The 25215-nt window shown below is 40.5% G+C and overlaps 1 protein-coding gene across 2 annotated transcripts in view; it reads left to right on the top strand.

The window, feature by feature from the left end:
- camsap1b (calmodulin regulated spectrin-associated protein 1b) overlaps window positions 1-24409 on the top strand; it is a 113247-nt gene extending 88838 nt beyond the window's left edge. For both annotated transcript variants that reach the window (XM_060841537.1, XM_060841536.1), the window contains exons 12-17: window positions 3575-3711; window positions 5234-5442; window positions 13863-13980; window positions 15728-15843; window positions 15946-16064; window positions 18577-24409. In XM_060841537.1, the coding sequence (XP_060697520.1) occupies window positions 3575-3711; window positions 5234-5442; window positions 13863-13980; window positions 15728-15843; window positions 15946-16064; window positions 18577-18879 (1002 nt within the window). In that variant the 3' untranslated portion in view covers window positions 18880-24409. The remainder of the gene's footprint in view (window positions 1-3574; window positions 3712-5233; window positions 5443-13862; window positions 13981-15727; window positions 15844-15945; window positions 16065-18576) is intronic.
- The last annotated feature ends 806 nt before the right edge of the window (window positions 24410-25215 follow it).

The following is a 25215-nucleotide window of genomic DNA, read 5'->3' as shown; positions in this document are numbered from 1 at the left end:
GTTCATCAGATTAAAATATTAAGGCCTTGGAGATTGATTGGAATTTTCTAGTTGGACTTCAGATTCAAAAAGATGTTAGGAAACAGCGCAACTTCCTGGTGGTAACCTCACGGTGGTAGACATAGCAGCCTGTCCTGTAGCTCAGAGACCGTGATTGGCTTTAGTTGCTGCCACAATTGCCTTGTGAAAGGACATCACTCTGTCTTAATGGTGCCTTTGTGTCTCATCCATTTTAAATATTTTAAATGTAAAACCACTTGAGATAGCTTCTTGCAAGTTCCTCTGTCATGAACACTTTCTCTATCACCTTGAAAGGCAGTTAACTGCTTTTGCAGTGCTGGAGAGTATTCTTCCATTCATTCCTCAAGCTTGGAGAGAGAGCCTGTCCACTCATTCTTCACTGGGTGATGAAACCTTCTGGCCACTGTCCGATTCAGAAATATGACCATTCTCCTGCGTGCAGGCTTCTGACTCCCATTGATACTGATGGTGGGTCCTGATGTCCATGGGCCAATCCTGTCCTGGGTAGTAAAGCCAGGCACTTAGGCGTATTAGCGTTAAACATCAGTTTCGAGAATTTCAGCACCATTCTTTAAGAGAGATGTGAAGACTTTGCGGACTTTTGCTGAATTGATTCCAGGAAAATGGATTGTAGTTGTCCAGGTGGACTGCAGTAGCTGTGGTTGTTCTTGGAGAAAGCTGAGAGGAAATTTGCAAAATGTGTTTAAATCAAGGTTGACAATAGTGATTGAAGAGAAACTATTACCTGTGACTGAAGGGTTGATAGCCAGAGAGAATAGATTTAAGATCTTGGCAAAAGCACCAAAGGTGAATGGGGAAATGCTTTTTTTCATGTAATCTGATCAAAGATTTGGTACGCACTTACATTGTGTAACCCAATTCAGTATTACTTTACAAAATGCAATTGGGTAAATACTTAAAGGAAAATAAGTACTGGAATATGGTGCCTGGCACATACAACTAATCAGATTGTCCTTCAGAAAAGCTGGCGCGGTCTCAGTGGGCTGAAGATCTTATGTATTATTTAATACAGTGGCACACAGCAGACTTGTGAGAAAAGTTACTATTTGTGGAAGAAACAGGCCAGTAACAGCAAGGATTGCTGAGGGATAAGAAAGAAAGGGTAATGGTTCATGGATATTTTTCAAGTTATAGGAAGGTATATAGTGGAGTTCACAGATGGTCAATTTTGTGAGTCTTGCTTATCCTGGTTGTCGGTTAATTATCTATACCTTGGTGTGCATGGGGCAGTTTCCAGCTTGTGGATGATAGCAAACATGGAAGCATTACAAATTGTGAGGGGAAGAGTGAGAAACTACAAATTGGACAATTAGGTGACTGGGCAAATAATTGATAGATAAAGTGAAATGTGGAAAGGGATGCAGTGATGAATTTTGGTTGAAAACAAAACATAGAACTGTAGTGTAAAATAACGATGTGCAAGAATAGAGAAAACTGGGTGTATATATCACAAAAGTCACAACACCTGGCAGCACAGGTAGACTGAGCAGTTAATAAAGCATACAGTATCCTAGGCTTTATTAATAGACATGTGTTGTACAGGAGCAAGGAGGTTATGCTTAACTGTCCAAGACACTAGTTAATCCTCTTCTGGAATATTGTTGCAATTTTGGGTTCTGCACATACGACAAACGCAATTGTATTGGAGAGATTTCAGAAGAGGTTGTGCGAGAACAGTTCCAGAGATTATGAAGATAGATTATTAAAATTTAGTTAATGTTCCGGGTCCAGTGACCCTTCTTCAGAACGGTTCTCTGTTTTCTCTCTGTGGATGCTGCCAGACCCGATTTTCTTTTTCCCCAGCAGTTTCTGTTTTTGTTTGATTTCCAGCAACTGCAGTTTTTTTTTGATAAAGTTGGGACTGTTTCTTTGGATGGTAGAATCTCTACAGTGTGGAAACAGGCCATTTAGCCTATCAAGTCCACACCAACCCTCCAAAGAGCATCCCACCCCCCTATCTTATCCCTGCATTTTCCATGGCTAATGCCTGCACATGTCTGAACACCTAAGGGTCCATTTTTAGCATGACCAATCCATCTAACCTGCACATCTTGAGATTGTGGGAGGAAACCAGGGCACCCAGAGGAAATCCACTCAGACCCAGGGTGAATGTGCAAACTTTAGGCAGTCACCCAAGGCTGGATTCAAACCTGGGTCCCTAGTGCTGTGAAACAGCAGTGCTAATCACTGAACTAACAAGCTTTCCCCCAAGAAGGCTAAGAGGAGATTTGGTAGAAGATTTCAAAATCACAAGGGCTGAACAGAGTACATAGTGAAAAGCAGTTTCACCTCATTAAAGGATCGCAAATGAGAGAGCAGGGATAATTAGCAAAAGCAACTATGCTGTGTGAAAGAACACACTCTGTGTAATTGTGGTAAAGGCAAGTTCAGTTGCACTATTAAACAGGGCATTTGCTGATATGTTTTCTGAAGTAACTATATTCAGGGTTACGGGGAAAGGCAAGAGAATGACACTCAGTCATAATGCTTATTCACTGAAGTATTGCAGGCATGATGGGCTGAATAGTCCTCTTCTGAACTGTGACAATCTTGTGATTTACTGTTACAACAGTATTGTAATTTTGTTTGGTTGCATTTCATTTGAGGGATATTTTCTGATTAAATTGAACCTTTAATCCATTTGTAAAGTGTTCTATTTTGTAGTCTGATGCAAACATACTACAGTCAGCCAAAAATAGATCAGTATTCCTCTGATGTAAAAGCCAGGTGCTGCTTAAAACAGTTTGAAAGTTAAATGATGGTAGAAACCATCATTTATTTTCCAGAAATTGCAAGATTAACTAGCAGAAAGTCAAAATATCTGACATTTTTGTGTGTTGAAAATGAAGAATTCCATTTAATCTTGACTTTGTGTTGTTCTGAGTTCAGACTTTTGGCCGTCTGCGAAAGTGTAGTAAGTGTAATAAAAATGTTTCTGCTTAAATGCCACCAAGTGGTGAGAGTTGTGAAACTGCATCTCCTCAATTTACAAGGTAATATACAGTACACTACTGTAGTGTCAAAAATTAGGCAACACAATATTCACTAGTAGTCCTATAACTTTCTATTTCTTCAGTGTAAGCAGAGACCTACAAAAATTGAATGGATTTTTGATGAAAGTACTAAGTCCTTTCATTTTCCAAATAGCCAAAGATGTTTTAGAAAGGATGCAACTAGTGTTGCATGCTTTTTATTTGACTTGCCCACTGATAATTTACAAGCATGTTCCAATCTGCAAATGTCCCTTAACAATCAGTAATTAAACTCAGTGATCTGAGGAGAGATATTTACAGCAATTATATTTTATGACTTTAAAAGAATGAGGCAATTCCACTTCAGAGTAGAATAACAAAGCATGTTGCTTGATAAATGGTTCTGTCATTGCAAGATAGCCATGGGATATATTTCAGAATGTACGAGAAGATATTTGAAATTAGGTTTTGCAATTGTGAGCCAGTCTAAAGTTATGATTGATAGTTTTCATCTTGTGCCTATTGTGCCTATCCTGTTGTTCATTCTTTGCTCCCTGCAGGATGATCAGAAAGCGGAAGATGAGTTGGCAAAGAAACGGGCTGCATTCCTTTTAAAACAGCAGCGCAAAGCAGAGGAAGCTCGCTTACGAAGACAGCAGCTGGATGCTGAAATAGAGCAGAAACGCGATGAAGCAAGGTGAGGCATCATTGAGTTTTAAATAGAACTACAGATATTGCTTGTAGTATCAGATACGACCCCAATGGTTCTGTGCTATAAGCTGGAAGTTAAAATCCGTTAAAACCTACTGATTTGTGATCTTTACTGCATTGAAACCTATTTTTACCCATAATTAAGCTGCAAGGTAAGACAACTGTTAAAGAACATGTGACATAAGTTGAACCGTAACATTTGAAACAGTTATTGATAAAACAGTTCACTTGGGTTAAGCCCATTGAAATTGAGAATGCAACACTTTCTATTCTAATAAATGTACTGCTTGCTTTCAATAAAAACCTGATCCCTGGTTTGACTCTTATTTGCAGAGTTTTCTTCAACTTTAGTAACTCAGCAGTCAGCTTAAGTTTTACAGTGCTGCTCTAAAGTAATTGGTTGTTCTGCTCCCAGATTTACCATAGTTTCTTTTAAGCTAGCCTTTGATCTAATTTTGATCTAATTTCTCCTGTCCTCATTGCTGTTTAACTTCCTTTTAAATTATGCAATGTATTTTTGCCATATCTGATCAGAGAGCTTGGCTATGACATTATTATTATTGAGGCATCCTTTTCTCAAAGGCTGCTCAGTATAGGAGAGTTAATTTTCCCTCTACACTCTACTTCATTTCTCCCAGAAGTTTTCAGTCCACCAGAAGCAGGCATGAATAGAGATGTAGTGAAGGGATGAAATTATACTTGGGTGTATAAAGGAATTTATCAGGAATTAGTGGGGGACCCAAGGGAGCTGAGAGATAAATGGGAAAGGGATGGAGCTGGGGGGCAAGGTAGCTGGGCAAGGAATGCGATAGGTAGATGAAGGTGGGGGGCGGGGCTGATGGTGATCGGTCAGAGTGGAAGGTGGAGCAGACAGGTGAAAAGAAAGATGGATATTTCAAGAGGGCGGTGCTGAGTTGGGTCTGCAATAATTAATGGAAGGATCCTTTGGGGCCTTGGATGGACCACACAGGATCAATGTCGATTTCATCAGTTTCCTGTGTGGTCCATCCAAGGTCCCAAAGGATCCTTCCATATCCGGCAGAGATTTTCCTGCACCTCCAAACACTTCATCTACTGTGTCCGTTACTCTCGGTGTGGTCCCCTCTGCATTGGAGAGACAGGACACCAACTTACAGAACATTTCAGGGAACATCTCTGGGACAGATACACCAATCAACCCCACTGCCTTGTGGTTGAACACTTCAGCTCTCCCTCCCACTCTGCCAAGGACTACAAGTCCTGGGCTGCCTCCACCGCAAAACTTCTAGCCACCTGACACCTGGAGGAAGAACACCTCAACTTCTGCCTTGGGACCCTCCAACCACATGGGATTAATGTCAGTAATACCCAGGGCACTGCCTCACCTAAATTGCTTAAAAACCTAGGTACTTATTTTCAAAATGTATTATCAAGTGATTTTCTATTCAGGGTCTTTACAAATGTATATTTGACTTGTGATCTTCACAATACACTCCTGTTAAAAATATTTGTTATTTTTGTTTTAAAAGGCGCAAAGCTGAAGAAGACCGCATTCGTAAAGAAGAGGAGAAAGCACGGAGAGAGTTGATCAAACAGGAGTATCTGCGGCGTAAACAACAACAAATTCTTGAGGAACAAGGACTTGTTAAACCCAGGCCTAAAGTTAAGAAGCAGCGCCCAAAATCAGTGCATCGGGAGGAATCTTCTAGCGAACCCCCATCTCAATATCCTTCTACCCGTAAGTCATAATGAAGCAGGAAATTGTATGATAGAATCCCTACAGTGTGGAAGCAGGCCATTCGGTCATCAGGAGCACACCGATCCTGCAGCATCCCACCCAGGCCCATCCCCTGTCCTGTAGCCCTGTATTTTCCATGGCTAACCCATCTAACCTGCACATCCCTGGACACTCCATCTAATTGCATATATTTGGACTGTGGGAGGAAACTGGAGCACCCAGAGAGAACCCATGTAGACAGGAGGAGAACATGCAAACTCCATCCAGGCAGTAGTCTGAGGCTAGAATTGAACTCCAGTCCCTGGTGCTGAGAGGCAGCTGTGCTAACTACTGAGCCACTATGTCCCCAAAATATTATAAATATCAGATTTTCAGACGTTGTAAATGCCTACTGTTATTGTATCAGTGTGAAGTTGATATAGTTGAACATTGAGATTAAAAATAATGCAGTGCAACTCTGCAATGTGATTTTGCTCTGACTTGCAATTGCACTACAACTTATTTTCATAAGACTCCCATGCTGTGCTATGTTCTCATTGCATTTTGAGTTGGCATGAGATCAGTATAATCATATATTGCAAAATTCAGTTCTAAAAGTATCAGTATGACTGTTTAGGTTACCCTTAAAGCTAAAGGTCAACACATTCATTATTGTGCAAGCGTTTTTGAAATGGTAGCTGAAATCCATATTCGACCCACTCCCACCAACAGCTTTTTTAATATATCTCTTTATTGAAATTGAAATGGTACCACATGTTTAAACATGTTTAAGGTTCCTATTTTGCTATTAGAGAATATCTTTCAACTCAGGCAGCGGTTCCCTGTCAATTCTTTCAAAGTGTGGATTTTTAATAATAGATGTCTAAACTCTGCTGTCCTAGCCAAGTGAATACAGACTACCATGATTGCGGATCCAAATCAACTAATTATTAATTACCTTGATAATCTGCAAACACAAATTATAGGTGCAAGCTATATGCAAATGACTTCGAATGCAAATTCTACACATCCTAGGAAAGTTCCTTCAGGGGGAAAGTAGCAGGTTTGACCAAACTATTTAAGGGATGGAGAGAGAAAATGGAGCACTTCAAGACTGTTAGTTTAACATTGGTATGGTTGGGGAAAATGTTAGAAACAATTATATAAAGGATGTGATAACTAGACACTTAAAAACTATATAATTGGGCAGAGTCAGCATGGATTTCTGAAAGGGCAGTCATGTTTAATAGATCTCTTGGGAATTTTTTTGAAGATGTTACTTGTGCCATCAATAAAGGAGAACAAGTGAATGTAGTATACTTGGATTTTCAGAAGGCTTTTGACAGGACGTTCGAAAGCAAATTTGAGAACACAAAGGATTGGGAGTAATATGCAGTTATGAATTGAGAGTGGGTTAACAAACAGAAAATCATAAGAATAAACAGGCCATTTTTAGGATGGCAATCTGTCACGAGTAGGGTAATGAAAAGATCACTGCTGGGGCTGAAGTTGTTCATAATTGCGAGAAAATTATTTGGTGGAGTCCAAAGAAATTTACACATTTGCTAATGGCACAGTTCCTCTCAATTTTGGAAGTTCTCAGGAGGACACAAGGAGACTTCAAAGGGACTTGGGCAGGCTGAGTGAATAGACAAAGGCATGGTAGGTAGAATATAATGTGAACAAGTATGAAGTATTTTTGATAGGAAAAAACGCAAAGACTGCGTACTTTTTAAGTGGTGACAGGTTTGGGAATGTTGATGTCCAAAAGCAGGAGGTGCCTTTTGTTGCTGAGTCACAGAAAGCTAACTTACAGTTGTAACAACCAGTTTGAAAGGCAGACATATGTTGGCCTTCATCATAGAAGTAAAGCTGATTTGGTCCAAATGCATGAAAGAAGAGAAAGTGAGGACTGCAGATACTGGAGATCAGAGCTGAAAATGTGTTGCTGGAAAAGTGCAGCAGGTCAGGCAGCATCCAAGGAGCAGGAGAATCGACGTTTCGGGCATGAGCCCTTCTTCAGGAATGAGGAAAGTGTGTCCAGCAGTCTAAGATAAAAGGTAGGGAGGAGGGACTTGGGGGAGGAGCATTGGAAATGCGATAGGTGGAAGGAGGTCAAGGTGAGGGTGATAGGCCGGAGTGGGGTGGGGGCGGAGAGGTCAGGAAGAAGATTGCAGGTTAGGAAGGCGGTGCTGAGTTCGAGGGATTTGACTGGGACAAGGTGGGGGGAGGGGAAATGAGGAGACTGGAGACCTCCTGCTCCTTGGATACTGCCTGACCTGCTGCGCTTTTCCAGCAACACATTTTCAGCCCAAATGCATGAAGCCTTGGTGAAACTGCAGTTGGAGTATTCTGCTATAGTCCACCTTGCGCTGGACTATAGCAGTGGTTTGCCACCTTATTTCTTAAGATAGCAGATTGAGGAAGCATGGCCTGTATTGAAGGCTGTGGAAGTTCAATCATTTGAGCGTGTTCAAGACTGAAATTGATAGATTTCTGGATGCTAGTGACATCAGTGGATCTGGGGATAGCAATATGGCATGATCTGTTGAATGGGAGAGGCTCATTGGACTAAATAGTTGCCTTCTCCTCCAATGCTCCTATCTTCTAGGTGGAAAAGTGGGCGAAAGAATCCTTAGATTCTTTTAGTCAACGAGTCATAAAGCATGGAAACAGACCCTTCGGTACAACTCACCCATGCTGACCAAGGTTCCTAAACTGACTGAGTCTCATATGCCTGTGTTTGACCCATATTCCTCTTGACCTTTCCTATCCATGTATTTTTCCAAATTTCCTTTAAATTTTGCCATTGTATTTGCCTCTACTATTTCCTTTGGCAGCTCATTCCATTAACGCACCACCTCTTGTGTGAAAAAGATGCCCCTCCGTTCCCTTTTAAATCTTTCCCCTCTCACCTTAATTTATGCTCTCTAGTTTTACATTCCTCGACCCTGGGGAAAAGACCTCGGATATTAACCTTATCTATATGTCTCATGATTTGATAAACCCTATCAGGTTACCCCTCAACCTGTTAACACCCAAGGGAAAAAAAGTCCTGGCCTATTCAACCTCTCCTTATAACTCTCACTATCCAGTCTCAATAATGTCCTTGTAAATATTTTTTAAACCCTTTCCAGTTTAATAATAGCCGCCTTTGAACAGAGTGACCAGAATTGTACGCAATACTCCAATGTGGCCTTACCAATGTCTTGTGCATCCATAACATGATGTCCCAACTCCTGTACTGTCTTTCACCTAATGGAAACAAGCATGCCAAAAGCCGCTGTCATCACCCTACCTAACTAATGAGGCCACTTTCAAGAAATATGTACCTGCACCCCTAGGTCTGTCTATTTGACAATGCTCTCCAGGGCCCTACCACTAACTGTACAAGTCCTGACCTGATTTGTCTGACCAAAATGCAACACCACATTTATCTGAATTAAACTCCATCTGCCATTCCTCAGCCCACTGGTGTTTCGGATGATCATTATACCCATTGTACTCTTGAGACTACCAATTTTGATATCATCCACAAACTTACTCACCATACCTCAAATATTCTCATCCACATTGGTTGTATAAATGACAAACAGCAGTGGGCCCAGCACCAATCAGGGCGGCACGGTGGCACAGTGGTTAGCACTGCTGCCTCACAGCGCCAGGGACCTGGGTTCAATTCCCGCCTCAGGCAACTGACTGTGTGGAGTTTGCACGTTCTCCCCGTGTCTGCGTAGGTTTCCTCCGGGTGCTCCGGTTTCCTCCCACAGTCCAAAGATGTGTGGGTCAGGTGAATTGGCCATGCTAAATTACCCGTAGTGTTAGGTAAGGGGTATATGTAGGGGTATGGGTGGGTTGCGCTTCGGTGGGTCGGTGTGGGCTTGTTGGGCCGAAGGGCCTGTTTCCACACTGTAAGTAATCTATCTAATCTATCAATCCTTGTGGCACACTGCTGGTCACAGGCTTCCAGTCTGAACAATTCTCTACCATCCTCTCTGTCTCCTACCAGAAAGCCAGTTTTATATCCAGTTGGCTAGCTCTCCTGGGAACCCATATGATCTAACATTGCATGGCATGGGCATGTTGGGTCGACTGGCCTGTTTTCAAGCTGTAGACCTCTGTGACTACTAATCAGCCTGTCATGTGGAACCTTTTTGAAGGCTTTGCTAAAGTCCATGTATACAGTGTCTACCACTCTGCTTTCATCTATCTTGGTTTCAGTTGATTGTGCTATGGCTCCTATTATGTTAGTTTTCCGTAAATGTGTTGCTAAAATGGATCAATTATTTTCCTTTATTTTGTATGTTACTTGTTTTTTTCACATGAATAGTTTATTCAGGAGGAGAACAATGTTAATTTAATAGCAAGGGTTCATGTTTTCTCTTTTAAAGTTTTATGAGCATATAAATCATATAGGCCATTTGGTTCTTCAAGCCTGGTCTGCCAGTTAGTAAGAAAAATGTGTTGCTGGAAAAGCGCAGCAGGTTATGCAGCATCCAAGGAACAGGAGAATCGACGTTTCGGGCATAAGCCCTTCTTCAGGAATGAGGAGGGTGTGCCAAGCAGGCTAAGATAAAAGGTAGGGAGGAGGGACTTGGGGTAGGGGCGTTGGGAGTACGATTGTGGAAGGAGGTTAAGGTGAGGGTGATAGGTTGGGAAGAAGATTGCAGGTCAAGAAGGCGGGGCTGAGTCCAAGGGTTGGGACTGAGATAAGGTGGGGGGAGGGGAAATGAGGAAGCTGGAGAAACCTGCATTAATCTCTTGTGGTTGGAGGGTTCCTAGGTGGAAGATGAGGTGCTCTTCCTCCAGGCGTCGTGTTACCATGGTCTGGCGATGGAGGAGACCAAGGACCTACATGTCCTTGGTGGAGTGGGAGGGGAGTTAAAGTGTTCTGCCATGGGGCGGTTGGGTTGGTTGGTGCGGGTGTCCCAGAGGTGTTCTCTGAAACATTCCACAAATAGGCGGCCTGTCTCCCCAATGTAGAGGAGGCCACATCAGGTGCAGCGGATGCAGTAAATGATGTTTGTGGAGGTGCAGGTAAATTTGTGACGGATATGGAAGGATCCCTTGGGGCCTTGGAGGGAAGTGAGGGGGGAGGTGTGGGCGTAAGTTTTGCATTTCTTGCCGTTGCGGGGAAGGTGCTGGAAGTGGAGGTTGGGTTGCTGGGAGGTGTGGACCTGACGAGGGAGTCGTGGAGGGAGTGGTCTTTCCGGAACGCTGATATGGGAGGGGAGGGAAATATATCCTTGGTGGTGGGGTCTGTTTGGAGGTGGCGGAAATGATGAAGGATGATAGGATGTATCTGGAGGTTGGTGAGGTGGTAGGTGAGGACCAGTGGGGTTGTGTCCTGGTGGCGATTGGAGGGGCAGGGTTCAAGGGCGGAGGAGCAGGAAGTGGAGGAGATGCGGTGGAGAGCATCGTCAACCACGTCTGAGGGGAAGTTGCGGTCTTTGAAGGAGGCCATCTGGCTTGTTCGGTATTGGAACTGGTCCTCCTGCACTACACTGGCACCAGCCCCCCACCTTTTTCTCCACTCCATTGATGACTGTATCGGCGCTACCTCATGCATCCACGAGGAGGTTGAACAGTTCATCCACTTTACTAACACCTTCCACCCTGACCTCAAATTTACCTGGACCGTCTCAGACTCCTCCCTCCCCTTCCTAGACCTCTCCATTTCTATCTCGGGCGACTGACTCAACATGGACATTTACTATAAACCGACCGACTCCCACAGCTACCTAGATTACACCTCCTCCCCCCCGTCCCCTGTAAAAACGCCATCCCATATTCCCAATTCCTTCGCCTCCACCGCATCTGCTCCCAGGCAGACCACCTCCAAATAGACCCCGCCACCAAGGATATATTTCCCTCCTGTCCCCTATCAGCGTTCCGGAAAGACCACTCCCTCGTCAGGTCCACATCCCCCACCAACCCAACCTCCACTACCGGCACCTTCCCCTGCAAACGCAAGAAATGCAAAAACTTGCGCCCACACCTCCCCCCTCACTTCCCTCCAAGGCCCCAAGGGATCCTTCCATATCCATCACAAATTCACCTGCACCTCCACACACGTCATTTACTGCATCCGCTGCACCCGATGTGGCCTCCTCTACATTGGGGAGACAGGCCGCCTATTTGTGGAACATTTCAGAGAACACCTCTGGGACACCCACACCAACCAACCAACTGTCCCGTGGCTGAACACTTTAACTACCACTCCACCAAGGACATGCAGGTCCTTGGCCTCCCCCATCACCAGACCATGGCAACACGACGCCTGGAGGAAGAGCGCCTCATCTTCCGCCTAGGAACCCTCCAACCACAAGGGATGAATGCAGATTTCTCCAGCTTCCTCATTTTCCCTCCCCCCACTTTTTCTCAGTCCCAACCCTCAGACTCAGCCCCACCTTCTTGACCTGCAATCTTCTTGCCGACCTCTCCGACCCCACTCCCTTTCTGGCCTATCACCCTCACCTTAACCTTAACCTCCTTCCACCTATCACATTCCCAACACCCCTCCTCCCTACCTTTTATCTCAGCCTGCTTGGCGCACCCTCCTCATTCCTGAAGAAGGGCTTATGCCCCAAACGTCAATTCTCCTGTTCCTTGGATGCCGCCTGACCTGCGCTTTTCCAGCAACACATTTTTCAGCTCTGATCGCCAGCATCTGCAGTCCTCACTTTCTCCTGCCAGTTAGTAAGGTCATGGCTGATCATCTTGTGTTTTGAATTCCACATTCCTATCTATCTCTGTTAACCGTTGATTTCCTTGTTGAACAATAATCTATCTACCTCTGCCTCCACACAGAGGGAATAAACTCATCTCTCTCATAAAACGACAAAGCCTAATTCTAAACTAATAAAGTCCATCTACCAGTTGTTGGCCCATTAGCAACCTATACATCCTTGCTATGTGACCTTCACAGTGTACTTCCTCCCTTTCTTCGTGTGATCTGCAAATTTAGCCATTGTCAGTCATTGATACAAATTGTAAAAAATTTGAAGGCCCGGCACAAGCCCTTGTGAGGCCCCACACATCATCTGCTGCTACTTGGACATAAACCATTTGTGCGTACTCTGTTTCCAGCCAGGCAGCCAATCTTCTGTCCATTCTACTGTGTGGCCCCCATATTATGCACTTCTACATTGCACACCTTGTTTGTATAATGTTCTGGAAATGCCTCAGGAAATTCAAGTGCAGCACCTCAAGACGCTCTCTTATATTCACATCGAAGACCACTGCTTCAAAGAATTCCAATAAATTGATAAACTGGGTGACCGTTCTTAAAGCAATGCTGACTCTCTCCTATTACCCAATTTTTTCCAAGTGCACACTTATACCTACCTCAATAATTCTAACAACAGATATCCAATTAACTGGCCTATGGACTCTTGTTTACTCCCTCCCTACCTTATTGAATAGAGGGTTGTAGTTGGTATTATCTTTCTAGTTGAACCTTCCTAGAACCGAGTGAATTTTGGAAAATTAACACACTATCGTTTATCTCATTTAGCCACGTTTTCTCTAAGACCCGAAAATGAAGTCCATCAGTCTTAAGAGACTTATCACATTTTGTTGTGTTCAAATTAGATTTTTTGGTGTGCACAAAGAAAATGCAATGGCAAATTTGTAGACTAATGCAAAATTATGTGAAGGCATATAATACGAGTTTTGTCAAAGGCAGTGGAATTTGGATAGTGGACGAAACCTTTGCACTTTAAACAACAATTTTAACTATTGTAGGCACAGACTTGAAATATGTGTTCATCCATTCTATTAAGGAACCATCTTTAAAGGGGTGAAGAGCCAACTTTTTTTTAGATTAGATTCCCTACAGTGTGGAAACCGGCCCTTCGGCCCAACCAGTCCACACCGACCCTCTGAAGAGTAACCCACCCAGACCCATTTCCCTCTGACTAATGTATCTAACACTATGGACAATTTAGCATGGCCTGCACATTTTTGGACTGTGGGAGGAAACCCACGCAGACACGGGGAGAATGTGCAAACTCCACACAGCCAGTCACCCAAGTCTGGAATTCAACCTGGGACCCTGGTGCTGTGAGGCAGCAGTGCTAACCACTGAGCCATCATGCTGCCTCTGATTAAAACATTAGCTTCCATCTTCTTGTTTTAGATCATTAATTTAAAAGAGAAAAGCTCAATTAGGGCAATTTTCCCTTGTAATGTCAGTTCAGTTTTATTTTACTGAAAATGAATGTATATGGTTTAAAAAAAGGGAAGAAAAAGACTGATCAAATTTTTAAAATATAGCAAGATTTGAATTCTCTTTTTCTGAACAGTGTACCCTCAGTTTGGTTCCATTTTAGCTTCCAACAGGCTGCCTAAAAACAAAGAAAAATGTTTCAACAAATTCATTGAAATTGGAAGAGAAAACTGTTGTATGATGTTTCTGATTTTTGTTTTCTTTGATCTAGCTGATAATCTGAGCAGTGCTCAGTCTGGTTCCAGTCTCTCTCTCGCATCAGCTACTACTACTGAGGCAGAAAGCGTGAACTCTGGTGGTGGAAGTGGTAGTGGTGGTTATTCACAAAGGTAAGCGTAATCTGATCGATATTCATGTTAATTTCAGGGACATTCTTTTACACTCCCAAATCAGTGCCTGAAATATTTCATCAAGTAAAATATTAAACTCCTTATTTATTGAATCATAGGATCCCTCCATTGCAGATAGAGATCATTTGCTTGTTATTGTGGTTCTGTTCGCCGAGCTGGAAATTTGTGTGGCAGACATTTCGTCCCCTGTCTAGGTGACATCCTCAGTGCTTGGGCGCCTCCTGTGAAGTGCTTCTGTGATGTTTCCACCGGCATTTATAGTGATCCCAAACTTTGAAGATCATTTGCTCCATTGAATCTGGACTGCACCTCCAAAGAGCATTCCACCCTGTCCCCACAACCCCACTTTTAACCATTGTTGTTAACCACCCAGCACATCTTTAAACACCTTTGGGTCAGTTTTAGCATGGCCAATCCACCTAACACCTAACATCAAACCAGAGCACCCGGAAGAAACCCATGTAGACTCAGGGAGAATGTGCAAACTTCACACAGTCAGTCATCCAAGGCTGGAATTGAACCTGGGTCCCTGGTGCTGTGTGGTAGCTCTGCTAACCACTGAGCCACCGTGCCTGCCTATTCAGATCACTGTTTACACAATAACCCACCAGCAGGCCGTTTGGGCATCAGGTACATGTCTGTGTTCTTACTTCAAATATGCCTTCTGACTCGAATTAACACTCTTGCCATATTTCTGTATCCCTTTGTGTCATGTGTTGAGCTATTTCCTATCTACGTGCAAATGCCATCTTCTTCAGACAGTCTCTGCAGCAGCAACTTCTGCATTCTCACTGTCCTCTTTTCTAAGGAAATAGTTTCTAAATTCCTTAATGAAGTGGCTATCCTTTATTAATACCCTCTTGTTCTGAACTTGGCTGGTAACAACAATTGCTTCACATTCATCCTGTTAAACCTGTTCATAATATTAAAGACCCCCATCAGATCATTTCTTTGTCTTTTATTTTCCAGAAGAATGTTGCTTGGCTTGATTTCATCCTTTCAATTCTAGTAACATAATTCAGTCTTTTGTGCAATTTCTTCAGTACTTCCAAATCATTTGTACTGTCTGCATGTTACAAAATACCCTGAGGTGACGAGTAAAGACAGAGTAAATGGAAGTACAGAGAAACCTGTATTATCCAACATTCAATTATCCAAATATCAGATTATCCGGCAAGATCGCATGGTCCTGTTCTTGGATAAACAATATTAACTGGCATTCGATTAACCGCACAAAATACTCTACCCATGTCTTTTGGATAATTGAAGTTCCTCTGTATTCATTTTATTTTCAAATGAAAGCCATTGGTTGTCAGCCTAACGAATAATGATTATTTAATTGAGTTGAATAGGGAAATTAAAATTTGCAGAGTGTAGCAATGTTTCTGAGAAATTCAGATTGAATTCAGATTGTTGTGCTGATTTCAGTGCTCCGATGAAATATTCAAGAATTAAAATTGACATTTTGACAGATCCTCAACTGTAAAGCAACATTTAAACTTAGTTCATGTCTAGTTAATAAGTTAAGTTGAAACATAGGTTCAAATGATTTGTGGTAGAAACGTTGCTAACTGGATATCTTGAGTTTTGTATTTTAGTTCATTAGAACATAATTTTTGAGTAAAGGATTTTTTTTTCATGTGAATTGATCAGTTTAACACCACCTCTTTGTGAACATCAAATCCTCCTGTTCAGTATTAAAGTTGTGGCTGTGCTTGATATACAGGACAGATTCTATGGAAACATTTTCGGTGTTGAGCAGAAATCAGAGTCGAAACACAGAACGAGACTGGGAGAACACGTCCACAGCCTCATCAATTGCATCAGTGGCTGAGTACACAGGTAGAGTCACAAATAGCAGAATATTCTTGTTCGGTATTCATCCTAAGAAATGAAGATTGAAGCTTTGAGTTGTTTGTAATCAACATTGTGACTGTGTTGCAGGTCCAAAACTATTCAAGGAACCGAGCTCCAAGTCAAACAAATCAATCATCCATAATGCTATCTCTCACTGCTGCCTTGCAGGGAAAGTAAATGAGACACAGAAAAACTCAATACTTGAGGTTAGTAACACAAAACCCATTTATATGTCAAAAGAAATCATTTCAGTGATTTCCACCCTACATTATCCAATTTTCACCTTTTAGAAACTGCATATTTTATATTTATAAGATATATCAGGTACAGTCACGAAATGTAATAAGTGTGTAAGGGTTTTCCTGCTGAAAAATGTTCCAGTTTATTCCAGAAAAATAACATGTTCAACAAAATATAGTCATTAATTCAATATTCTTGATGACAAAATTGCCTATTTAAAATTTATCTATTTTTAAAAAAAATGCCTATAATATATGTGGATGTGGCTGAAAGAAACTTGAAGAATAAATCTCCACCAGTCTTTGAAATCAATTCATTTTTGTGTCAAAGTGTAGAGGGTCAATAGAAGCTTCAGCCAAGGTGAAGGCCCTTTGGATCTTTATTTCTGCTGGACTTCCAACAAAATAATTCGAAATTAATTTCATTGCCCGGCCGATCCATATCAAATGGTCTTTCTGAATCTACCACATCCAAAATCTCACGTAAATGTCATCTAAACCTTTTCTTCTCCATTGGAAAGAATGTTAGTATCTCCAGTCACTTCAGAATTCCCTGGTGTCATCTGGATAATGCTATGTATTTTAAACTTAATGTCTTTTCTATAATGAAACACCCAAGTGATCTTGCTGTTGCTGTGTACATGTTTCTTATTATCTTTCTGCTCTTGTGTTGTTTCTAAAACTCCTAAAACTGATTATTCTTAAATGATTATGCATTTACGACATTATGCATCAATTTCTCCAAACCAGTCAGCACCTTTTCACTTAGGCCCCAAGGGATCCTTCCATATCCGCCACAAATTCACCTGCACCTCCACACACATCATCTATTGCATCCGCTGCACCCGATGTGGCCTCCTCTATATTGGGGAGACAGGCCGCCTACTTGCAGAACGCTTCAGGGAACACCTCTGGGACGCCCGAACCAACCAACCCAACCACCCCGTGGCTCAACACTTTAACTCTCCCTCCCACTCCACCGAAGGCATGCAGGTCCTTGGACTCCTCCATCGCCAGAACATAACAACACGACGGTTGGAGGAAGAGTGCCTCATCTTCCGCCTGGGAACCCTCCAGCCACAAGGGATGAACTCGGATTTCTCCAGTTTCCTCATTTCCCCTCCCCCCACCTTGTCTCAGTCGACTCCCTTGGACTCAGCACCGCCCTCCTAACCTGCAATCCTCTTCCTGACCTCTCCGGCCTATCACCCTCACCTTGACCTCCTTCCACCTATCACATCTCCATCACCCCTCCCCCCTACCCTTTATCTGAGCCTGCCTGGCACCCTCTCCTCATTCCTGATGAAGGGCTCTGGCCTGAAACGTCGAATTTCCTGTTCCTTGGATGCTGCCTAACCTGCTGTGCTTTAACCAGCAACACATTTTCAACACCTTTTCACTGCATATTTTCACTTATTTTTCACCCAAGATCAAAGCTTTGCCTGGACACGTATTAAATTTTGTGAAGAAAAATGAGGACAAAACTGGACAACGGAAATAGTGATAATGTTTTATAACTTGATACTTGTGACAGGTGCTTTTGGTTTTTAGTTTGAGGCTTGAATCTCCAATGCATTATGTCAGGGAAAGTGTGATCCTAACTGTATTGTCCTGTGGAATTGAAATTGCTGCTACTTCTCAGCAGCAAGGAAAAGTCTGAGACTTCCACATGTAGCTGTACTCAATTGGATCTTTGGTAGAGGCATTTGATCAAGCTGTCACCTATGCTGGACAGCGATGTAGGTGATTTTCAGCTCAAAAAGACTGACAGTTGAAATTTGGATGGAAGTGATTTACTATTGCAAGCTGCACAAAGGCACTCTGAGATCACCTTACTACCCCCCCCCCTTCAACATAGCCTCTGGTTCTTCTGTAATTCATGTGTAATTTGTTTACGTGGATATTGTGTATGTGGAGAAAATTCTCCCAGTAATAGGAGAGGCGAGGATTTGAAGGCACAACCTCGGAGTGAAGAGACAACACCTGAGAACTGAGATGAGGAATTTCTTCAGCTGGAGCATGGTTAATTTGGAATTGGTTGCCACGGAAGACTGTGGAGGTCAAGTCATTTAGTGTATTTAAGACTGAGATAGATAAGTTGTTACTAAAGGGATTAAGGATTATGGGGAGAAAGCAGAAGAATGGGGTTATGAAACATATCAGCCATGATCAAAAGGGAAAGCAGGATTGATCAGCCAAATGCCTAATTATTCTCCTATATCTTATGGTATGGTGAACAATCTGCAGATGCATTAACTTCTGATTCCAGCAACTGAACAGCTGTATTCAAAAAGGCATGAACCTTCCAATGGTTTTAGCCGAGTGATACACCTGTCACTTTGAGGTGTGACCAACTTTGCATCTATTTTAGATAGTTATGTGACCAATCTAAGAAATGGCAGCATTGTTTTGTACTGTTAAAAATGTTAAATTTACCATTTAAATATTTTGAGAAATTCATTTTGATTTATCTTCCCAGGAGCTTGAGAAATGCGAGGCTAACCATTACATCATCTTGTTCCGTGATGCGGGCTGCCAGTTCCGAGCACTTTATGCTTATTCCCCAGACTCTGAAGAGATCCTGAAGTTAACTGGGACAGGGCCAAAAAACATTAATAAGAAGATGATCGACAAGCTTTACAAATACAGCTCGGACAGAAAGCTGTTTAGCTTAATACCTACAAAAACCATGTCAGTCAGTGTGGACGCTATCACAATTCACAATCACCTGTGGCAAGCCAAGCGGTCTGCAGTGCCAAAGAAGCAGTCAACTGGAAAATGAAATAAATTTTTTGCTGATTAAGTTTGAAGTTCTCAGATGCCCTCCTCCTGCAAAGTAGTAGATTGTATTGAAATTCACAACTTTTCTATTTGATTTGGTGGCAATTCCATTTTGGGAGAGTTCCAATCCCGTCAGATTCCGTTACAGATGAGAGAATGGAGACTTTTTTATTTGTCTATGAAATATGATGTATTCTTCAAAGGGTGGAGTGAATTGATGGGGCATTTTTCTGAAAGATGTTTGGTCTCTGGGTGCCAGGATCTGGCAATGCGTGACTGAACTCTGGCTTAACTTTCTTCACTGGTTACTCTGGCTTGTAGCAGTCTTTTCTTTGCATGTGACAAGTTTCCTAACCAGTGGATTCTTAAAAGTATTTGTGGACAGTAGATGTGAAAATCCTCTTTGGCATTATCTTTCTTTTCCCCCCTATTCCTCTGTGGAATAGTGTCGTCATGAAGAATTAGTAATGCAGCAGTTAAATTTGGCTTGTGGTATACTTGGAATGATGGGTTTTATAACACTACATTTACTACAGTATTGATCTGAAATCAAAACAACCTTTTTCCTGTATTGGCAAAGGTAATTCTGGTCTGCCTTTGGCTTAACTGAGTACAGCAATTGAATCAATTTAATAACTGCCACGGAACTGTGATTGCTGACTTCCCGCAATTCCAGATACTCCTTAATTTTCTCCTTGTACTCTTTCCGTTAACAGTGATGGATTGTGAGCTGTGCATTTTAAGATAGCATCATGACTGATTTTAACAGCAGCCATTGTACTTTTGGCACAGCAATCATGCAGAAGTATCTACGCAAACCACACAAGATGGCAAGATGATGGTGGATGCTGAGAATTGAAAGTTTGATTTAATAAACATGTAAATTCGGCGCATTTTATAAGTACTGTCATTTAGACAAAGCCTGTATTCTGCAGTAATGATTGGGTGTTAATTGTTCAGTAAGGAAGATTGTTGTAGAAGTAGAGTATTACCACAGAGCACATTGCTGTATGAAGGCACACTGAGAGATCACAATCAAAATTTAATGCTTTTTAATTGCATCATGCATTCTGAAAATCTTCCATTCTCTCTCTCATTTTCCAATACTGTATGAGCAGCATGCTCTTGTAAGGGTATACATTCTGTTAAACCTCAGACCTTATTTTCATTTGGGATTGCAGTATTTAATATATTTCTTGCACATTTATTCTTTTGTGTGTCACCCTTGGCTAATTTCTGCATAATGGACTTTCTCTCAGCAAGCATTCATGAAACACAGCTTTCTTTTCCTGTTCTGAAATTTTTAACATAACCTGTCAAAAGCTGCGTGTGTTCTGTTTAAAATAAAAAAAATTTCTATTAAGTGGTATAGTGGAAAATAATTTGACCGTTCTATGTGTGGTCATAGTGATGATCCTTAAAGCTGCATCTTTTTCCCCATTACTATGCAGCGTTGTGCCATCAATCAATGGTGATCACCTAAACAAAATAAATGTAAAGCTGCTTACAGGGCACGATTTTGGATTTCTCCTGAGCATGTTCATTGAGTCAGAGTCCTATTGACATAAAGTTTCTGAAATAGGAACTTATTTTTAAAAATCGAGGCTTTATGGGTAATCATTATATTTAATTGCTGCTGTCAATAGACAATTTCATTTTTTAAACATATAAAGAAAATATACACTCCAAAGTTGATTTGTTACAGAAAAGATAGAGTTTGCAGTTGTAACGAAGTGCGGGTTAACCTTCATTGAGACACTCTGACTTGAAATGGGGTCAGCTCCATCCTGAGAGTCAGCTAAGTTTCTCCAGCAGAGAAAGCAACTTGTGGTTTACTGAAATTGTTCTTATGCAAATTTTACATTTCCGCTATTTTATTTTTTGTTATTGGTTTATAGGAAGAAAGTTATTGTTAACTGGTTTTAGCTTTGCTGTCTATCTCTTACCACCCTTTTAAAAATCTTTCTGGCTATGCACAAGCAAGTTACATATGCTCACGCGCAGTTACTGAATGTGAGATGGATTGTGTGCATTTAAAAATGTTCGAACAGAATTGATGGAAGTACCATGGAGAAATGTTATATGTATAAAAATATATATCTGCAAGAATTCTCATTGGTCTGCCAGAAATCTTAATTTCTAAAATGTGAATGAAATAGTGTCAAGTAATCTTTTTTCCTTTTTAAATCTGTGTTTATGCATTGCATTTTTACAACCAATTGCAATGCATCTGTTCAACCTGGTTCGTAAGGAAATCAGCAAACATTTGATTTTGCTGATGGTTTTTGGTGAGTGCGTGATACAGAGGACTGAAAATTGTGATGAATAAGTATGGTGTAGCAATACTTGAAATATTTAACTCTGATTTAGTGGTTTCATGAAGAGAAAATGATTAAAAACATACAAGCTTTACGTTTCCTCTAAGTAGTTTTCTGTGTGGAGCCCCTTGTCTTAATGTGGGTCAGCACTAAGCTAGTTGCATGTTTGATGTGTATTAAAGGGATTCATATCTGTATAACAACACTAAATAGTAACTAAAGTATTTATGCACAGTTTGAATTCTCACTGCTTGTATTTTAATAGATTTTAGCTATCGAAGGTATTTAATGTGTACCTTGTTTTCCTATTGCTTTTTGGTACCAGACATGCAAATTCACCCAAGAAACTTTGCTGTAGAAGTGTATGAAATTTCTCATTACAGTAAGAGTTTCCAGTTTTTTGACAGTTTTATAACATTTAATAAAATGGATGAATAATACTATGGAGCAACTACTATGTAGCTCAGTTAAAATTCGCCTATTTATTACATCCTGAATTCTTTCAGCGATGTATACAGATCTTTACATTTAGTAGTTTTTTAAAATTGAAATGGGTGTAAAACATTTGTTTTCACTTATAGAAAAATCTGGATTCCTTCGTGTTGTATGAAGTGATTTTTGTTTCAGCAAGTGAAATCCATTGAAGGTAAAATGCCTACCTGTAAAGGCACTGTTTTAAAAGTGGGATGTATTAAGTGATGTGCATTACTTTTTGTACATTGTTTCTTACATTGGCATTGGAATATTTAGAAATTGACACCCATAAGATGTTTGGTGATATATTGGTTACATGCCTCCTCACGATTAGGATGTGGATTTAAATCGGCTGATAGAATGCAAGTCTCTGCTGACCAGAGACCTCCCAAGTGAACTGAGTTGTGTTCATACCCTTAATAACACTGAAAATGACTGGATGAAACTTGTTATTAAATGCTTTGGTATTAAATATTAGTCCAACAAGATTTTATTCCAATTTTAGTTTTATCTTGAAAGTTAATTCATCCTTTATGTCAACTGTTTTCTCTTCTCTTCAGAAAGCTTACCATCAAGAAAATCCCAATAGTAGAAATAGAAAATATACTCTGCTTCAACCACACTATCATAATTTAAGATGGTGTTAAGTGGTGTTATTTACAGTCAGGTCAACTATTATGATGGAATTGTAGAAATCTAATTACACACTGCTGTTTTCTTTATAACAATTTTAATAGTTACGCTAGATCCTTCAGAAATATCAGAAATCTGAAATTGGAACAGAAGATATTCAAAGTACTCAACAAGCTCACAATGCTTGCAGAAACTAGGCTCATTTGGTGTTTGATTGCAGACCTTTGAACCCATCTGTATCAGTCTGATGAAAGAATCTGTGCGTGAAACATTTTTGTTAAACATCAAGTACATTTAAATTTTATTTGATATATATTCATTAACGTGTGCTGGTAAATTGTCTATTGTTGTTCATGGCCAGGCAACAAAAATAAGTTGCTTCCACATATGCAATTTGGTGAGAAGGGGGAGAATTTTTCTCAGTTGCACCTAGTGCCAGAATCTACATTGTTAGAGCTGATTCTTCACCTGCAAAATTTAATTTCTAACCCTTTGCAGAATCAGTTACATGATGCAGCACAATTGTGATCAGAAATTGTGACAACTGTGTGCATATACATTTAGAGTAAATTGAAATTTCTTTATGCATCCAGTTAACATCCTGTGATGAGCAAACCAAAACATAGTTGTATCTTGCTGCTGGCTTCTGTCATTAACAGCATTCCTTCCAGCAAACCACATTGGAAAACTGAAAGATGGTAAGTTTGTACATGTTGCTGAAAGTGAAGACTTAAATATGCTGCAAACCTTCACGGAATGAAGCCAACATTGAACAGCTATTAGTTCCCTGTAACGTTTTTGTACTGTCATGTTTCCTAGTTCAGATTTTCTGATCATTGTGAATAGTAGCCCATTTATTTTAAATGAGATAATGTAGATCAGAAAGTCCAGGCTTGTTTTGCTTTGTGTTTATTGGGTAACTGTTTCATTTTGTTACATTTAGAAGGTAATCACATGTCCATTCAAATATTTTGTGCTTTTTGATTCCCTCGTAAAGTCTGTACATTCATTCTGAATGGTTTTTAAACTTAGTTATTTATTAAGCTAAATGACACCACTGCTCCCTCAGCGATAGAAATATTAAAAATGCCTTTAGTAAGTTGCATGAAGTTTTTAAAGCAACCAAGTTTTATTTCAGTAGTCTTGTAACTTTTTTTGAAAAGCAAGACTGGTTTGATAGAGGTACAAGGGATTGGGAAAACTGGCCAGTTGTGACTTTTTTCAGGTATTTTCTATTTTCAAATATCTTGTTGAAAATGTTGATAATGAATTATTTTGCAAATTAAAATATAGCCTGTCAAATCATGAACAGAAAGTACAGAGTCTTTGTACAAAAAAGATTCCACCCTGTGCTGGTCAGCCAATGTTTTGTTGTTCTAAACGTAATGTAGAAACAGTGGGCATTAAAAGTTTCGACATTAACATGTAATCATACCTCTTCCATACCCAAATTACTGTTGTGAAAACTGTCCTCTAGAGCTAAATGTGCAGGCAGCATTGTAGATCTTTAATGTAGAGTGCTTTTGAGACAATTGTTTAGTGTAAAGGAAGTGCAATTATCTTGATCTTTTGAAAGAGAAATATTTTCAAAGTCAGCACTTTTTAAAATGGACCATACTTAAAACAAGCTGTTGCAGTCTGATGTAATTGCGCACTGATTACAGTTTACATTGTAGTGAACTACAAATATTAGGACAACCAGGTTGCACTGATGCATTTGGTGAAATAATCTCAAGGTGTTGACAATGGAGTCTAGAGTTAATAAATGCAAGTTTGTCTTCCACTGCTTTTTAAAAAATGTTTCTGTGTGTTTTTAAACCAGAGTGTGACATGGATTGAAAGTTTGCAATATGGTGCGGCCTTTTGTAAATAAGCATGTGGATAACTGGTCTGTTGGAACTGTAAATACCTAAGGATGCTACCAAATTATTTTCTCATGGTTTGAGTATTGCTACACAGATCATAATAATGGCATCATTTTTTTCTTTTGTAATATTACCATGCTTCCCATCATCACCTAAATGTTCTGTCCACTTGTATGTTTAACATATAAAACATATTTATTTTAAAAAGTACTGAAAAGTTAATAAAGAGCAGTGAACTGTATCGATCAGGTCATTTGTATTGTTTTGATTCTCATCTCTTTGATTTTGTTCATCACGTTTTGTCGCGATATTTTTACACATCTATGTAATCATTAACTTTAGTGGAGTAAGGTTTGGTTTACCAAAAGAGAAAATGCTAGAAAATCTCAGCAGGTCTGAGCCTTCTCTCAGCCAAGTATAAATACCTCCCTATTTCTCCCTTTGTTTTTAAGCTCTGACAAAGGGTCAGTTAGACTCGAAACGTCAGCTCTTTTCTCTCCTTACAGATGCTGCCAGACCTGCTGAGATTTTCCAGCATTTTCTCTTTTGGTTTCAGATTCCAGCATCCGCAGTAATTTGCTTTTATCTAAGATTTGGTTTACATTCGCTGAAGCTAAGCTGTATATGTCTATATGTAATTGAATTTTTTTTTAAATGTCCCCAATCAGTCATCACTAAATGGTGTTCATTATTAATGTGCGAGTGACATCTCGGGAGAGGACATGTTTTCAACTGTATTCAACATTTGTGTAAGAGTAAATGTTCAAAAGCACTTGCCATACAAAGATGGTCACCCATTGAGGAATTGACAGTGCTGATATTAGGTAAGTACTCCCTTGAATCTAAAAACTGAAGTTGTATAAAAGAGGTAAGTGGTTTCTGTAATGCCTTAATAAAGAGGATGGTGATGCAAAAATAAGAAGGGTATGATGAGACCTTTTTTTGAATATTATACTACTGTATTTTTAGGATCTCTACTATACATTGGGACTGTAAGTTACATACTAAAATCCTTCTACAGGTATTTGCAAGTTCTTGTTTCTTTCC

The sequence above is a fragment of the Hemiscyllium ocellatum genome, chromosome 21, assembly GCF_020745735.1.
Source record: "Hemiscyllium ocellatum isolate sHemOce1 chromosome 21, sHemOce1.pat.X.cur, whole genome shotgun sequence".
Classification (NCBI taxonomy): domain Eukaryota; kingdom Metazoa; phylum Chordata; class Chondrichthyes; order Orectolobiformes; family Hemiscylliidae; genus Hemiscyllium; species Hemiscyllium ocellatum.
The sequence above is the reverse complement of the archived record's forward strand: the minus strand, read 5'-3'. Positions and strand labels throughout refer to the sequence as shown.